Here is a 19,063-nt window from a genome sequence, read left to right as displayed (position 1 = left end):
AATGCAAAACGGAGAACCTAGACCATTTCTAACAAACTGCATTATGGCGAAGAATAATTAGAACTATACGAATTCATGTATGGAAAAGTACAGATTTGGCAGCGTTTTCTTGCTTCACTAAGAAAAATGGTATTTTTGATTTATTACCCGGCTTTAACTAACATGAGAAAGTAAATCTTAAGATTAATAGATCCAGATTGCAATAAAGGAGTGACCCAATTATTTTTTTCCGTATACCTTCCCATTTTATACGACTTTAAATGAATGAAAAATAGTCCCTCGATGGGAATAGAATCGGAGATACATTGATCGTTATGTTTTTCTTGTATTTCTTAGATGATGTCAGAGTGATAGAAATTATACTTGAAATCTCTTACGTTAAGCCCGTATCTACAAAATTACGTAGAATTGAAAATTAATTTCGTCATTGTCGTTCTGGTTGCCATCCTCCGAGAGTTCTATCTTTAGTATCTTTAGAGAATTCTTATCGAAGTCTCAACCGTTGGGCTAGTACAATGAGAAGAGTGAGTTGGCAAATACTTAAGTTACGAATGTCATTTACACGAATGCCACTTCCTCGAATAACTCCGAATTCCATTTCCCCGAATGTCCCTTTTTGCCATAAATGAAGTAATTCAAAAAGGTGCAAAAAGGGTCTTAAGCGACCAAATGGGGAACTAGTATTAGCATTCTTCTTCTCTCTGGCGTTACGTCCCCACTGGGACAGAGCCTGCTTCTCAGATTAGTGTTCTTATGAGCACTTCCACAGTTATTAACTGAGAGCTTTCTTTGCCGATTGACCATTGTTGCATGTGTATATCGTGTGGCAGGTACGAAGATACTCTATGCCCTGGGAATCGAGAAAATTTCCTTTACGAAAAGATCTTCGACCAGCGGGATTCGAACCCACGACCATCAGCATAGTCTTGCTGAATAGCTGCGCGTTTACCGCTACGGCTATCTGGGCCCCTGGGTACGGCTATCTGGGTATGAGCATTAAGTAATCAAAAGAAGAAGATACAGTGCCTTCCCGATTTTGACAATAAGTCGTGAATGTTATGTTGCCAAATCTGGGGTGTTGCCAAATTTGGGAATTTAAATGGACTTATATTTTTTATCATTGTAATCTCCAAAATTCTCAACAACTTCTCGACAACTACTATGACTGGTGTTGGAAATATCCGGAAGCATCTTTCGCTTCCGTTTTTAACTTAAGATCAGGAGACATGAATCATGGATTGAAATATGTGAAAACATTTTGTATACTTCATGTGACAAATAGAACTTCTGGAGGTACAGACTAAAATTTGGAAATCGACCGCGGTGATCGAATTACCAAGAATCCAATAGATTTATTTTTTAAGGATTTTTTTTTTGCAGATTTTTTGGTAGGAGAATCAGATGTTTGTTTAGGAAAAATGGCAGATTACTTCCATAACTTTAACGCCACTTGTAGCACAATTTTGCGACGACTTTTTATCAAAAGTAAAAAAAAAATAACTTTTTCAAAACGATCTGATACAAATCGTTGCTTTGCGGAATGCTTGGAATATTCAATTGAATTCAATTTTCACTTGGAACTGTTTCTCTCGTTATAGCAATGAGAAACTTTGACACAGTAACTTAAAACTCTGGATAAATTCAAAGTAAAGTTTTTAATAAATTATCAGCTAGAGCTTCGAGCCGAAAGATTTCTACTTATTGTTGCTTTGGTTGATGTCAGCTACACAAGTAAAACGGATATAATGTCCGACCAAATATCTTCGGTTATCCTTTTGATGCATTAGACTGATATGTTTCGCACTAGGGGATTTTTTCAGCAATGCTTAGGAACAATGAAAACGACAAATATGTTCTGGCACAAATATCTGCGAGATTTCGTTTAATATCTGCATGAATGGAAACAAATGCCTAGAAAATTGCAGTAATCAGTAGACAAAAATGCAGAAATTATTCTATTCGTTTTTGTATTAATTGTATCTGGAATTTAAAGTTAAGTTTCGTTTGAAGAAATTTTTTTGGTGAAATTTTTGATGCGAAAAAGAACTTGCGAAATTCAAGCTAGCTTCCTGTTCCAATCAACAGATGTGGCAACGATGCGACTGTCGGAGAATACATCAATTTCTCTCTTCTCTGAGTGTCAGAGATCATTTCCGATTGTTGAATCGACGAGAGGAGGAAACCTAAAACATATCAGCAATATTCTTAAGATCCTAATAAACTTATTATAAAAAAATTATTAAAATTATTCTTGAGTTATTTTTTCATGGATTGCTCTTTGAATTCTCCATTAGACGAATTCCATCCAGAATGAGTCGAAAAAAATAAAAATCGTTTTCGATAATCTTCGATTTGGATCAAATTTTGCATGTGTTTTTAATATGGTAGAATAAGTGTTTTTACCTCAAGAATAACTTTTGAAAATGGCCTAGACATTTTTGTTCCGACACTGTTGATTTTAGAGAAAAATGTTCTATGAAAAAGTTGTATTAAACCGTTTGGGCTACATGAAAAAAATATACACTGAAAAAGTATTTTTCGTTTTTCATTTAAGTTACTCAAAATACCCATTTTTAATATTTTTTTAAATTTTCACCATAGAATCTTGATAGTAAACAGCGTTTAATGATGGAAAATTTTTTAATGAAAAAGTTTTTCTAAGAACAACTTTTATTCGATTTTTAAAAATTGTGTTTTTTGTCAAAAAAAAATACGTTCTGATCATACAATAGGAATCTTGAAATTATTCTGAAACATAATGATTATTTTGATCACTTCTCTAGCAATAGCCATTTTCGTATTATAACAAGTTTAATGCAAAAATATATAAACTAAATAATAAGATAGGCCATTTTAATTTTTCATTACTAAATTTTCTATCACGAAATTTTGTCACAAACATCTGTTTTTATATCAAAATTGTATTGTGAGAATCTAAAAAATAATTATAATGGTGGTTTTGTGTAATTTAAAATTTAAATTTTATTTTTGGATACTTAATGAGAAAAAATTTAAAAAAAATTCAGTGAATATTTTTGCATGTAGTTCAAACGGTTTAATACAACTTCTTCATAGAACATTTTTCTCTAAAATTAACAGTTCCGTAAAGAATTTTTCAAATAAATTGCATGCACCAATTTATAGGTTATTTCAAAAGTTATTCTTGAGCCAAAATGATCGATTTTTCTATGGAAAACACCCATTTTACCATATTTAAAACATGTGCAAAATAAACTGCAAATCGAAGATGGTTGAGTCCTTTGACTGCCCGATTTAACATGGAATTCATCGCCCTAAATTATTCCTAATATTTTTCCGTAATTTTCGTCTTGAGCGATGCATGTAGTAGCTCCCTGTACTTTATATGTTTTTCTTTTGCTAAAATCCCAACAGAAGTTCCTTAGAGAGCTATTTACCAATAAGCTAAACAGTTTTTTCAAAAGAGGAGCGGAACACATTTTCAAGAATTTCAGACCGTCAAACTGTGTCCTTGGAAACCGATTCGCAAGCTTCAATAATTTTCAAGAACAACAAAAATTGCATCACAGAACTTTAAACATAACAAACTTTTGCTTTAACTTATACTGTCAATCCGATTCAATCAATTCATAGAACAAATTAAACTGTGGAGCACCAATTAAATTTATTTCAAGACATCAATCACTTAGAACAAGATAAGTTCTAATCTAAATTACCACTCTTATTGCACTGTGCATCATACAGTTTAATTTTGGTGTAGTCTCATCTTATTTTATGCCAAAATATTAGATTTCAGTACTTAGTAATCAATTAATCATATTTTTCGATTTGTTGTCAAAAGCAACTTTTGTCAAAAATGAGTGTTGCTAAAATCGGGAAGGCACTGTGATCGGTAATTTTCGTTTGAACAAATATTACCAAAAATGCTGCCAATCAAATTCAGAAGGGTTCATTCACCAACTTGAAATATTTAAAGTTATGAAAAACATGAGAGCCAAAAGCTTTTCAGGTAAATGGGCTATTCGGAGCAATGGCTATCGAAGAACTGGCGTTTAAGGAAACAATATTCGGAGAAAAAAGGACCAACACATTTAACATACGGCAAAGTTTGAAGCTAATGAGGTTCCGTCATTAGAATCGAGTTATGACCGAGAATTATTACATCACTCTACTTATATGAGACGAAATCCGAAAGTTCAATTTGTTATTATCTCACAATAGTGATAAAAAAATCATGTCAATATCTTTTATGCTGGAATCTTCAAACTTTCAAATCTTTACAAAAATCTCTTCAGACTCAAAGCAAGCATCTTTACATGATTATGCTGAAGCACTAAGAACATTTAGCCTTTGTTAGTGTTAAATCCTCGCATGGTACGGAAACCTCACAGCATCATTTCTCTGATAAGATGATTTTCATGAGACTGCTCAAAACTTATAGTTTTCTTACCTATGGTTTTCAAAATCTTCAAAATTCTTTCTATTTCTGATTTTGTGAATTCTCTAAAGAATCTTCCCCTAATCGTTTAAATTATTTGTCCAAAATTTTGGATTGGGAACTTTTTAATAATTTTGAATGAACAAAATGCATACTTTTCTGCATTGGTAAACTAATTTATGTGTTTTTGCAAATCTTTTTCCTAAATGGGGCAACATGTTTTTGGTCTTTTTATAATATGGAACACTATAGTGACAATTTCGTTTGAAAGGGCAATCAAGCTTTTTCTTTTTTCTGATAAATAGTAGTGTTATTTTAAGCTCAATTAGAATTTTAACAATTTTGGTTCATATATCCTGAAGTTATCACCAGACGTTCAATTGTCTATACTGTTGTGTTTAGAATAATAGTAATAAAAGCCGATATACATACAAAATTCTCAACTTTTGCATACTGTAGCTCCAATTCTTCATGAATATGATGAAAATTTTACAGAGAATTCATTTTTTCCATTCGACCATTTCTCAACAACTAAATGGTCTCCCAAACGTCACTTGGCCGAAATTCTCGATCTAATGTTGATTCGACCAAACAAACAGCATCTTATCGAAATGAAGTGAAGTTAATAAAAAAAATAGTTTTGCCGTTTTTCGAAACATTTTTCCTCAAAAATTTTGTTTTGTTCTAATCAATCGATTGGAACCCATGTATTCACTTTATTTTAGTACAATTAAAAATGAAAAGATGAATTTAAGGCTTCTCTGATAATGGGAAGCTCTAAATATCAAGAATTATTATTTTAGTTCTTTTAAATGTTTAAAAATATTTCATTCACACGACCTTACACACGACCAATTGCTACTTCGAAAGAATTTCATCGAAGTAATGTGAAAATAAAATTGCCAACATTATTATTTGAAATAGTTATCACATTTCTTATAATTCTTTTTTTTTAATTATTCGAATGATTTTCCAAATATATTTTAAACGTAACAATATGATGAGTTCTGGTAGAATATCACTGCAACCTGATTTTAAGATTAGATGTACAGTATTCTTGATAATTTAGTCAATTATTTCATTTTTTTTTTGTAATTTCAAAATTTTTGAATCCATCAATCACTTTGCTCTCCAGCATCAATAACTTTTGAGCATGGACCTTATTTACATCAGTTAAGTGTTATAAAGAAGCAGCGTGTTGACGGTGTCTGGAGTTGTTCCCCGGTATGTTTCAAACATTTTCAGCTCAGATGTTCCTTACACTCAATGATACTTCAGTTTGCAACACCATTCATGGACTTATGTGAGGGATCCGGAAAACATTTTTTCAATTGCAATAGTTACAGACCAAATCCACTAAACAATTTTTAATTACATATGTAGTTCTTCCGATACACAGTTATTTTTCTTTTTGCTTGCATTGCTGCTTCCCATCTAACTCAATTACATGAGTGGTTTACATCAGCCAATCACTAGATTTCTGTTATTCCTCCTAGATCAGTAATCTATCCATTATCGCCCTCATCTGCCAAATGCTCCACAATCCACTCACCTGTAACGCGTCTGGAAGTCGGCGAAGGTTGTGCCGGCGTCACCCGAACGGCCTCCGTCTGGAACGCACCCACCAGGGCAATGACGATAGCACCGAGTGCTATCGCGTTCACACTATTTCGCCAGTCTATGGCCATCGTAACCACTTGAACTCGTATTAGCACTTTGGAAGAATTTGCAGTATTTCCACTCACAGGAAAATGCCAACCTGGGCCACTTTACTTATTCCTCGCTATCGTATCCAGTGAATGTATTTCAACTTCCAACAATTTCTTTTCCTGTTTTGCGCCACCAAACGAAATCACTCAGTTAATCCTCGCTAATGCCGTGCGATGTTCTCACATACACACATCGATCGTAACACACCAAACGCACTGTAGATGCACCCTTGAATGGCTCGGTGATTTTTTTTTTCGTTGAATTCCTTTCAAGGAATCCGGACTAATCCATGCGTGGCAACCGAAGCCGACTGCAGCTCTGCGGTGTTTCCACTTCGAAGGTTCACTTAGCAATGAAACACACTCGCACGGACCTAGCCAAGGTTGGCTACGAGGAATGCCAGGTGTTCCGCGACTTTCCAATCCACAGGTTGATACAGATTCGCAACTTCACACTTGGTCACCGTCAATCACTGATTCGAGAATATCTCCAGAGATTTCAACCGGCTGCAGGATTACCGGGCTCGGATTCTGATGGAACAAACCGGTTACCTGCGGGATCGCACCGGATGGGACTACTACGGATCAAGGGACTCGGATATGTAACTTAAGAACCGGGGGGGCTCGCCGTGTGGTTATATCAACACACGACCCGTGCTATGCTCAGACTGAAATTGCAATCGAAAATGCGATCGCTATATAAAACCTTTCTCTTAGCAAACCGATCCGACACCTCTGGTCTTAGGCAGATCGGACTCCGGTTGTGGGGCTCGAAACTAGGCTCTCTCGCGGGCGCCGAGCTCCACTCAACCATTCCAAGAGGGGGCAGTCACGAACAAACGCCAATACCATTCACAACGGTCGTGACTACTCAAAAACACTTTAAGTAGACGCATGGCCCGAACCATGTGCGAGGCGTTATGTACCGTTACGGTTTCTCTCGGTGCTCCGCGAGAGCTTTTCCGAGCTTAAGACCCCTTTCAGACCAAGCAGGTATCTCCGAGCGAACCGTCTCAAGACCCACGCGAATCCATGATCAGCTGAGAATCGCAGGTAACGGAGCGAGAGAGACTCTCGGTGGCAGCCCCAACAAGTGGGGCACCAGTTCAGAGCGCTACCGAACGATCGGCGAACAGTGACCCCTTCCATAATAACAAAACTTGCTTCGGTTTGCACTCGCGTAAACCTCTCCCGCGCCGCCATCTACAGGTAAGTACCGTATTGTTACTCTCAAACGAGATCGAAAGTGAACTGTTTTATTTTTCTCGCCTCCCGCTCGCGTCTCGGCATCCAAAGACGACGACGACGGCGATGACTTCGAGGCTCAAGTGGTTGATCTTGTTCGCTGTTTGCTTTTGAACGCCTTCGTCGTGTACTACCTTCAAAGGGGCTCGAGCTCGGGTGAGGGTGGGTGGTTAACCGGCGGCTGCTGCCTCTTGTCGCTTTGCTTGATGAGGATTTTTTCACGTCTTTTTCGCGTGCAATAGATCAGTAGCTTGGCGGAGAGGTACGTTTGGTCAGCACTAGCCTTACGATACCCGGCAAGTAATGCAGCTCAAGCTGATGCGATTGTCAGAGAGAGCGCGGATTGGTAGTTTGGAGAGCGTTGAATCTATGTCCCGAGCGGTGTAATATAACCCTGAAAGGTTTTAAAGGGTCTTCCATACACAACGTGTTCCAATTTTGGTACGACCTCACTTGGTTTAGCATAATCTATTGACCATTACCTCCTCTTCTTCTTATAAATTCCATTTTGACTCGTAAATCAAAATAATCTATAGGCACGTGATCAAATTGAGGGTACATAAATTTGGTATGTTTTTGGAGTTTTAGAAAGCTTAAAAAAGAACTTTTTGGTTCATACACCAACGTCTTAGAGTGTGGTAAATATGAGCATGATAAGAGCAACATTAGTGTGCAATTGATTACTAATCAAATATTCAAAAATAAAAATATATATATATATATAATTGGATGGCCAAAAAATTGAAGGGTTTGTCCCGAGATCATTTGTAGATCCAAAATACCACTTAATGAATTTTTTCCACAGGGAGTATTTATGCAGCTTTCATGTAGTGTAACATGGGGGTAACTTTGATTATTTTTCCTCTCCGTTATAATGATTTTGTTTCATAGTTTTTGGCACAAGTACTGCTATCTCAGTTATAGATTGCTGATTAAAGATGGCATAATGATTTATATTGAATGTAGGTAGCTAATACTTTCTATATAATCGAAAGAAGAAAAAAATCACATACAAAGGTGTTTAAAGTTCAAAGAAACACGACAAGCAGCATTTTAAGATACAAATAAGTTTTTATGTTATGACACTAAATTCATAATAAATTAATAGTTTTTAAAATATTAGTTAAAAACTGTTTGTTCACAATTCGAATAAATTACGTTTAGTATTGCGTTGCATACCTCTAGAAGTATGACTTCATATGCAAATCACTGAATTTGATTACCAAAATGACCCCAATTTGAGAAGATGTTCTCGCTATGAGATTAAATAACGAATACAAGTTTATTTATTTATTTAATTCCATAAGTTCCACTACAACTAGGCTGTTAAATGACCAACTCTTTGAAATTCACTAAATAGTGATAGGAGATCAGATTGTTTGTTGACATTTCATAAATGCTAAGATTTCAACAATTTTTTTTATAAAATATAAAGCGTCAAATGTTTTCGATTCTAACGAAAACAGCTATGACGTTTGCATTCGTTGCTTTACTGATTAGGGGTCGTGTTCTTTTTTTTTTAGTTTCCGGAACCCCCTTCCTCTTTGTGGTATTTCACTCTTTTTTTTTATTTATATGGACTGTGGGTCTTGGACAGACACTCCATCCACCCCCTAAATAACCACGTGGTTTATGGATAACCTTTTATCAGAATTCATGTTATTTTGTTAACCTTCCACTCGTCACGTGGTTTGTCACCGTCAGAACCACAACGCTACTATTGTGTACGAAAAGCGAGGTTTTTTCAGCAGTGTTGTACAAAAAACAACAGCGTGGCGACTGAAGTGTTAAGTTAGTTGTACGTCCCGCACTATCAAAGTTACCCAGATTATCAAACAGCCATTCCATGACAAACCGATCTAGTGGGTCACCGAATTCCGTGAAAATTTGCTATTTTGTTCCTAATCCGAAATAAGGAAACACGTGTTTTTGGATATTTTGATTAGGGTGACCATTTCCGAAAAAGAGTGACTAAAAAAATCGCATTTTGCAAAATTTTTATTAAAAAAAATATAACTTTTGAACCGTTCGACCGATTATTCATCTTTTTGAACGAAAGGAAAGCTAAAAATTTTGAATTTTCGGTTAAAATATAAAATTTCACAAAAATTGTTTTTTTACATGAAAAAAATCAATAGTTTCCGTTTTTTCGTGTTTTGAAGGCTTCGAGACCAAAGGGGCTATTGCTGTTCTAATTTTTTCTCTGCAAGTTCAGAAAATTTTACGTTTGCTGTAAAATTTTCAGCAATCTATGTTTTTCAGTTTTTGAGATATATTTGTTTTGAAAATAAAGAATCAGTCATTTTTCATCGGCACACACTGTTGGTCTAAGCGCATCAGATTTTTTATTAAAAAAAAAATATCTTTTGAACTGCTCAACCGACTTCCAATTTTTTTTTTATGGAATGAAAGCTTAAGATTTCAACTTTTCAGACTATATTAAAAAATCTAAAGAAAAAAATTACAAAAATTTTTTACATGAACAAATATTAAAAAACGAAGTTTTTTTTTGAAATTTTTATTTATTATGATTAAAAAAATATGTTTTCAAAATTTTATATTTTTTTTTCTAAAAAGTTGAAATTTCAAGCTTTCTTTCCATACAAAAAGATTGGAAATCGGTTGAGCTGTTCAATAGTTATGATAAAATATATAAAAAATCTAATGCACTGAGACCTACAGTATGTGCCGATGAAAAATGACTGATTTTTTATTTTCAAAAACATATATCTCAAAAACTAAAAAAAAACATACATCGCTGAAAATTTGACAGTAGACGTAAAATTTTCTGAACTTTCAAGAAAAAATGAAAACAGCAATAGCCCCTTTGGTCCCAAGGCCTTCAAAACACGAAAAAACGGAAATTATTGATTATTTTTCAAGTAAAAAAACAATTTTATATTTTTCCTGAAAAGTGAGTTTTCATTTCGTCCAAAAAGATTGAAAATCAGTCAAACGGTTTAAAAGTTAAATTTTTTTTAATAAAAATTTTGCAAAATGCGATTTTTCTGGTCACCCTATTTCGGAAACGATTACCCTAATCAAAAAATCCAAAAACACGTGTATCCTTATTTTGGATAAGGAACAAAATAGCAAATTTTCACGGAATTCAGTGACCCACTAGATCGGTTTTTCATGGAATGGCTGTAAAGATATCCCGCTTTACGGTATTTTAAAAGTAAATGACTTGTAAAAGTATGGCCTACATATTTAGATTGAGGGGTCATGATTTTAGAAAACAACGATTTTTTTTTAATTTAATCAATTATTTTTTTACATCGATGATCAGTGTTACTCTTTATCATCTAACTAAAAAATCGCAAAAAAACATAGTTTAATCGTACTCAAAATTTCAGAAAACTAAATACAGCCTTTAGTCCCACAAAAGCTCAAATAGGGTAATGTTCAAAAGCCACTTCCCCGAATACCGATTCGATTCATATTATGGACACCTAAGGCCTCTTTGAAGTACCGTTTTGTATGGAAAAGATGTCTCAAAATATGATTTTAATAAACATTTTCTAAAACAATCTAATTTTGACGTCTTTCTAATGATTGTACCCCGTTTGGCATAAGGTCGGTTGGCATAAAGTTGTTTGGCATAATGGCCGATTGACATAATGGTCATTTGGCATAATGGTCGTTTGGCATAATTATTGACTTAGAATGAATATCGGTATTTTCGAAGCTTTTACCGATATCAACACCACCGAGTCCATAGCAAAACAAATTTATAGGTTCTTAATAAGCGTGGTAGTTGTTCAGAGATATTCCAAGCTATGAATTGCAAAAAATTGTTGTGACGTTAGATAGCATAACTAAATAAAACTCGTGACGGGTCCGGTGGAAGATCTTTTAGGAATAATAATTTTATCTACATCCCAGAACATAAAGTATCTTTGAGCTTGTTGCAATATACATATTTGAAAATAATAATAGTAGGCAAAGAAAGTCGCAGTTATTAATAAAGGGAAAGCTCATAGAATATTTCGCTGTGGATCAAGCTCTGTCCCAGTTTGGACGTAAAACTTGATGGAAATCGCTTGGTAAAAATGGGAGATTTTATTTGCAAAATATTAAAATCTCTTATCCAAAGATCTATTATTGCAGCATAATGCAAAAATAGCCTGAATACGAGAGCAGATTATTTTACGTTTAAAATATTTAAGGCTCTAACGCAAAAAAAAATGTTATCACAGCATAACTCAAATGAATAACACATTTATGAAGGAAATTACTTGTAGCAAAACTTTTGAACGGTTCAAAATAAATTTTAATTTTGGAAATGTACATCAAAAACACTATATATTATTGAAAGAAGGGAAAATTTGTGATTGAAATAATATTTTTTCCAGCATGTCTAGAAAGGAGATCACGTGTTTGAAAAATAAATATATTTTGAATATTCGCAGGTTCTAAAGTAATAATCATCCTAACAGCACGTCTTGCAAGGATTGATAAAACAGCAAAATATAAAAATGGTTAACAATTAAGCTTTACTATATAATAAAATTTTTAAACAGTAGAAATATAAGGAACAGCCTATTTTTAAAAAATGCAAAATTTATGATAAAACTAATAGAAGATTGGACGCCAAAAATTATTGCGGCATAATAAGACATAAATTGCGTTCAGAATCTTTGAAATGATTGTGCTACTTTTCCCCGAAGAACGATAAGCAATCAAAAGAAGGAGGTAAGAATGACAGAATTCTCGGCTATACACATGTTGGCAAAAACGCTGATGACGGTAAAACTCGAAAGAACCACCAATTAAATCAAGAAGAGAGCATATCAGATGGCAAGTTCACTCACTATTCTGAAATGTATAAATTAACGACAATTATGAGTGCCAAAAACTATTCGGAGAACTGGCGTTCGGGGTAATGACATTCGGGGAAAAGGAACACAACCCATCGAAGTAACTTCAGTAATCGATTTATCTTTTCGCTGATAACTTGAGTAGATCAATGTTATCGATTGCCGTCCTTTTGTCAGATGGAAACCAAAAACTATCTAAAAATATAGTGAGGCGAGTGACGTGAGGCGACTAATGTTAATCAAATGAGAGTGAGTCGAAAATTGTCAAACGACTTTATGCCAAACGGCTTTATGCCAAACGACTTTATGCCAAATGTCCTACCACCCTTTATAATGGCTTAGTGAGTTTAATTAATGATTTGACTATTCAAGTTGTGTTTTCCAGAGCTGTCCGTAATAAAAATCTATTTATTAAAGTTAATTCTAGACATGGAATCCAAATCATGACCTACCACCCAAGACCAGGGATGGGAAATGTACTGTAGCAAACATTTACCACCTCGACATTCACATTTTTCTACACGACCATCAAAATCCAAAGCAAACCATGACCGTTCAAAACAAAAAAAGTCAAGCATGTGCTAGAATATGGGCGTCAGTCGCATGATCAATTTCTCATCATCGATCCTCTCTTCTGTTAATAAATATGACAAGAAGCAGGTTTGTTAGCATTTGTTCACTTCAGGACGCTAGGCAGCGATGTAGTCTTGCGTCCTGAAGTGAAAAAAATATGACAAATCCACATCTTGTCACCTTTATTCATAGAAGAGAGAATCAACGAAGAGAAATCGATCATGCGACTTACGCCCTTATTCTAGCACACGCTTGAAATGAGCACTGTAGAAGAATTTTCGATTGGATGTAAATCAATAACTAATTACTGAGCGTAGCTCCAATCCCCAAGAGCACATGGACAAACACTATAACCGATTGGATGATTTGCTAGCATTTCCCATAGTAATCCCCATATAAACTTTGAAGGGCTTGTGCAGTCTCAATTTTCATCCGAATTTTGGGAGGACACTCAGAATTCGATTTTGAATCGAATGAGCGGTGTGGAGCAGAAACGATATTTTGAACCACTCTAATAAATACGTTTTCATGATACAATAAGTATTTTGAAATTATTCTAAACCATAATGATTGTCACAATCACTTCTCTAGAACTAGCTAATTTCGAGTTATTTTAAATTTAATGCAAGTTTTTTTTATTTATTCAATAGGATACGCCATTTTCATTAGTTATTCGTGGATCGGATTTTAAATAAGAAAAATAAGTCAGTACAAATGAATATGGACTAAACTCTCAAAAACCTAAAAAAAAACTAGATGCAGTATCGCGAATAAATAATGAAAATAGCCTTTTTTATTGTTGAATTAATACATTTTTGCATTAAACCTGAAATAACTTGAAAATTTCTACTTCTAGAGGGTTGATAATGATAGTCATTAAAATTTAAAATAATCTCAAGATGCTTATTGTATAATCAAAACGTGTTCATCTTGACAAAAAAAACTAAATTTAAAAAACTACTAAAAGTTGTTCGCAGGAAAACTTTTTTATTTAAAATATAATCATCATGAAACATAGTCTCAAATATGTGTTTCCTTTGAAGATTATATTATTGAATTTTTGAAAATATTAAAGATGTAATTTTGAATTTAATTTTGAATTTTTCATGATAAAAAATAAACTATTTTTTCGATGTATATATTTTTTTCTAGTGGCCCAAACGCCCCGCTACAATTTTTCCATAGAAATTTTTCCCCTATAATCAACAATTTCAGAACAAGAGTTTTTAAAATAATTTGAATGCAAAAACACATAGGCCATTCAAGAAAGTTATTATTGAGTCAAAAAGATTGGTTTATCGAGTTCTGAGACTGACCGATTTGACATGGAATTCGTCTTTACAATGCATGATTTAATTTATAAAAATTGCGATGAGTTGTACTTCACTGAAGCCTCAAGTGTCCGTAATATGAATCAAATCGAATTGAGGTATCTAAAGCATGTACATTAAATTATTCTTTGTTATTTTTCAGCGTTATTATGTTATTAACACACTTACTTTTCCAAAAGTAGGTGACGATTTGAATTCCACATCTTGGATAAACCTTAATAAATCGTTATGTATGATTCTTCTTCTGGACACCACCTCCCTTTTGATTCTTATTCCGGATACCTTGATTCAAATTCCAGACCACGGTGCTCCCCTGACCGTTATTATCAGAAATAAAATCTCCATCAAATCTGTGCTCACCAGTCGTTTTCTATAGCTAAGCTGCATGTCTGGGCAAAATTTAAAAAAAAAATCGTAGGGCCTGTTTTGAAGTTACGCCCTTTTGAATATGTAAGTCCACTAATTCAAAGGAAATCTGAGATATTAAAACGAGTTTTCATTGGCCGTGATTATCAGAATAGATATAATATAAAAACTTGAATCAAAGCTGGTTTATATATGATAACAAATCTTCGAGCTGATGATAAATCTTCGAGCTGTTTAGTAGACTACCTATAAGTAGATGAAAAAACCGAATTTAGTACTATAGCATTTAATTCCACTAGAGTTTGTATTTGGTTTATATAGTTATTTGTAACTATTGGGAGGAGTTTTGAATCCAACCTGTGGCCTCCCTGTGCCGAGTGGTTAGAGTCTGCGGTTACAAAGCAAAGCCATGCTGAAGGTGTCTGGGTTCGAATCCCAGTCGGTTCAGGATCTTTTCGTAATGGAAATTTCCTTGACTTCCCTGGGCATAGAGTATAATCGTACCTGCCACACGGTATAGGAATGCAAAAATGGCAACTTTGGCAGAGAAAGCTCTCAATTAATAACTGTGGAAGTGCGCTCATAAGAACAATAAGCTGAGAAGCAGGCTCTGTCCCAGCGAGGACGCAATGCCAAGAAGAAGAAGAAGAAGAAGAAGAAGAAGAAGAAGAAGAAGAAGAAGAAGAAGAAGAAGAAGAAGAAGAAGAAGAAGAAGAAGAAGAAGAAGAAGAAGAAGAAGAAGAAGAAGAAGAAGAAGAAGAAGAAGAAGGAGAAGAAGAACCATATAAAAAATGGTTTTCATGGCTAACTCGATGGTCACGTGGATCGTATTTGCACTAGTTTTGTGTTCTGTAAATCGATACCTCCCTACCTCGATGGTAAATTCAAAAATAGTTTCAGAGGCTATTAAAGCTTTCAGATCATTACTGCAGAGAAGCAGGCTCTACCCATACTCCTAACGGGCAGTTAATGTCAAGAAGAAATAAACTTTATTATTGTTCAAAAGTACAGCTGGGAGACTATGTTTATGAAGTTCTGAAGTCCAATATACTAAAGAATTTTTGCTAAACCTTAAAAAGGCATTAATGTAATGGAAAAATCAGTATTATCAGCATTAAAAATTTAATTTTGCCTTCGCCCAACGATCAGTAACTATTTATAGTACACGTAGCAATCACGATCACTGCTTTGAACTTTCGCGCATGTTCCTCAACGGCAGACAAATGAATATCGCTAGTATGTTCCTCCTCTTAATCAACTCGCAGCCACAGATCTCACCCTAAAGCCACCAATTTTGAGCACGTGTTTCGAAGCTATGCGGGATGCAAATTTGAATTCGCAAAAATACAAGCCAATCCTAAATTTTGCTTTAACTAATTTTGCCGGCGAAAAGTTTCCTATCCCCAATGGATCTTCGGCTATTAATTTAGGTACGCATTCAGATTTAAATGTCGGGTCTTTGTGGATTACGATTCCAACTGTTCAAAGCGCTATCCTAGGCATCAATAGCCCTTGACATTTTAGCAAATCGCATTGGATTTGCAAACTGTACTCGCCGTTCGTTTTGATGTTTCCGGTTGGGCTTACCAATACGTTGATTCAATTAGAAAAATCAAAGAATTAGAAGTGCGAGGGGATTAACCACAATCAACTTACCATTAGTTTTGGACTTTAATTAGGAAAAGGAAATCCATATATTCACATAGGCTCATTAAGCTTATACCCTTTTTGGTATATTACTAGCTCACAATAAAATTGCCTAAATGCAATAAATGTATCAATTGATTGCCATAAAGACTTTTCAAGTTCATACCACTTCGCCAGCACAAATCAGTTTCCATGTCAGATTTGAATCCAGTTGTCATTAAACCCTGTCTGTGCTTCAAAATTTAGCACCCCATAAAACTCTTTGACCTTGCTTCGAACGCTTGAACACTACTGCTTGGTGCACCTGTTGGCAACAGCCCTACCTTTCCACCAACTCAATACGTTTTGGCGTTGACAAACTTCCACTTCGACACTGAAACCCACCATTATCAATTTACAACTTTTCAGCCCATAAAAAATCTTTTTCTTCCGCCTTCAGTGTTCTCTCAGTGTTGACTCAGGCGCCGCCCGGTGAGATAGAACGATTAGATTCGAAAGGGGGGCTATTATAGCGAGTTTGACATTTTCAAGTCTTCCAGAGTCTCCCACGACGGCGGCGGCCACACCCAAGAGCCCCTCGGTGGCCTTGTGTGCTCCGACTGGGGTTGTGCCCTCGAGGACCGCCTGTCATCAGCCAGCCACGATCACTATGGATTCGTTAGAATGTACCGCAGCATGCAGCCACAATAGAATCGCTTACCGTCAAGCGATTTCAAGTGTATGATTAATAGGTTGCACACAGACACTAGCATCGACTGCTCGGTCCTTTCTGACTTTGCCACTGCAGGGTTTTCAGAAACTGTACTCACAATCCATCCCACTTCAAAGATATCGGCTGAACAAACAAGTGTTGAGAGGCCCCTTTTCCGCCTTCTGATGGCAGCATAAATGGCAATACAGGTAAACCTCGATTTAGTGGACCGTCGCACAGTGCAGAGTGCGTGACAAACATCATAGCTTGAGTTATAGGCGTTTAAGGGGATTTTTTTTTATTACCGTACGGGTTTGGGCCGAATGGTCTCAGATTTTCATGAAACTTTTTCCACAGGCAGGGCTCATGGATATATGAATAAAAAAATTGTGAAAAATTCAAGGTCGCCTATTTTTCCGGAAAACTCAGGTGGAATTTTTTTGTTTTCCCCTGACACTACTTACTTTGAAAAATCATAACTCAAGATTTTGGGGACGGACCTGGTGTAGTGGTTAGAACAGACGCCTCTCACGCCGAGGACCTGGGATCGAATCCCATCCCCGAGATAGTCACTAAAAATTTCAGTGACGACTTCCTTCGGAAGGGAAGTAAAGTCGTTGGTCCCGAGATGAACTAGCCCAGGGCTAAAAATCTCGTTAATAAAGATAGAAAAAAAAAAACTCAAGAACGAAGCATCGTAGAAACAAAGTTTTTATATGAAAATTAAAGCAAATTTTCTCAAAAATCCAAAAAAAATATGAACTGGAAAAAGTTTTCCACAAAATTTTCCACCGTTGAGAAAATTCGTAAAGAAAAGCCGGAAAAACTATGCTCCAACTCGTGGAAAATTTTCAAAAAAATATTTTTAAGAAGATAATTTCATAAGCTTTAATCGCTAAAATTTTTGAAATGTGCTTATTCTTCGTTTTTGAGTTATGGCCAATTTTGTAAAAAATGTGCAAATGTGCCATTTTGAGCCATTTCTTTGAAAAATCATAACTCAAGAAAGAAGCATCGTAGAAACAAAGTTTTTTTTAATGAAAATGAAAGCTAATTTTCTCAGAAAAAAAAATATTAACTGGAAACAGTTTTCCACAAAATTTTACACCGTTGAGAAAATTCGTAAATAAAAGCCGGAAAAATTATGTTCCAATTAGTGGAAAACTTTCAAAAATATATTTTTGAGAAGGTAATTTCATAAGCTTTAATCGCTGAAATTTTTGATATGTACTTTTTTCGTTTTTGAGTTGTGGCCAAATTTGTGGAAAATGACCATATAAGCCTTTTCTTCGAAAACCCATATTTCAATCGAAGCATCGGAAAACAAAGATTTTTTATCAAAGCAATTGCAAATTTTCTAAAACATCTTAAAAAAAGATATGGGATTGGTTTTAATGAAGTATAAGTCGGAATGGATGATATTTTTCACGAAAAATTACAACGCTAAGAAAAACTGAAAAAAACTGTTTCTGCCTCAATTTTTCATTACACTGAAAAGGGATTCTTTCTCTTCTATGGAACAAATAAGATTACAGTCGTTATAGCGACATCGCAAGGGACCGTCGGTAAACGGAGATGTCGCTATAAAATCGTCGTTATAAAGAAGTTGGATGTCGTTATGGAGCATGGATGAATAAAACGATCATAATATGTACTAAAATAGCTAAACGAATGTCGTTATATTGAGTGACTATTGAATATAACACTAATGTCGCAATAGCGAACGGTCCAAACAGAGAAATGCCGCTATAAAAGTTGAAATTAGAATGGGAATTTGTAGGGACCATCGGAAATGTCGTTATAGAGAGATTTGTCGCTATAAAAGTTGTACGTTATAACGAGCTTCGACTGTATTATTATTTTTTTTTTAATTTTATTTATTCAATTATTCAGTATATAACTCACATTTTCATCTTAATACTATCTATTTTTTCAACCGGGAAGATTGTCTTTGGTTGCTAACACCAGAAGATTTTCGTTTCTTTGTACAGGTCGGACTCGATTATCCGGAGCATCGATTTTTTTTTCACTCCGGATAATCGAATCCTCCGGATAATCGAATCACTAAGAAAAATATTGATATCTTTGATAAATGAACTTAAATATTATCTTTTTTCGTTACTTTATTTATATGATGCGGTGGCATAGCCAGATTTTTTTTTCTAGGAACAGTAGGAGTCCATACAAGAAAAAAAAAATTCGGCCAGCATACACAAAAAAAAACACTTTTTTAAACCCCCCTTTTCCTAAATACGTTCTAAACT

General features: G+C 34.9%; 1 protein-coding gene across 2 annotated transcripts in view; it reads right to left on the bottom strand.

Annotated features, from left to right (window-relative positions):
* LOC23687412 (laccase-1) overlaps nt 1–6,824 on the bottom strand; it is a 429,552-nt gene extending 422,728 nt beyond the window's left edge. Inside the window, exon 1 of one of the 2 annotated variants that reach the window (XM_021842441.1) lies at nt 5,970–6,824. In XM_021842441.1, coding sequence (XP_021698133.1) covers nt 5,970–6,105 — 136 coding nt within the window. In that variant the 5' untranslated portion in view covers nt 6,106–6,824. The remainder of the gene's footprint in view (nt 1–5,969) is intronic. The other variant, XM_021842442.1, reaches the window with a different exon arrangement.
* Nucleotides 6,825–19,063: the final 12,239 nt, after the last annotated feature.

This window comes from Aedes aegypti, chromosome 2 (assembly GCF_002204515.2).
Source record: "Aedes aegypti strain LVP_AGWG chromosome 2, AaegL5.0 Primary Assembly, whole genome shotgun sequence".
Lineage (NCBI taxonomy): Eukaryota > Metazoa > Arthropoda > Insecta > Diptera > Culicidae > Aedes > Aedes aegypti.
Note: the sequence above shows the minus strand (reverse complement) of the source record. Positions and strands in the feature narration are given on the sequence as shown.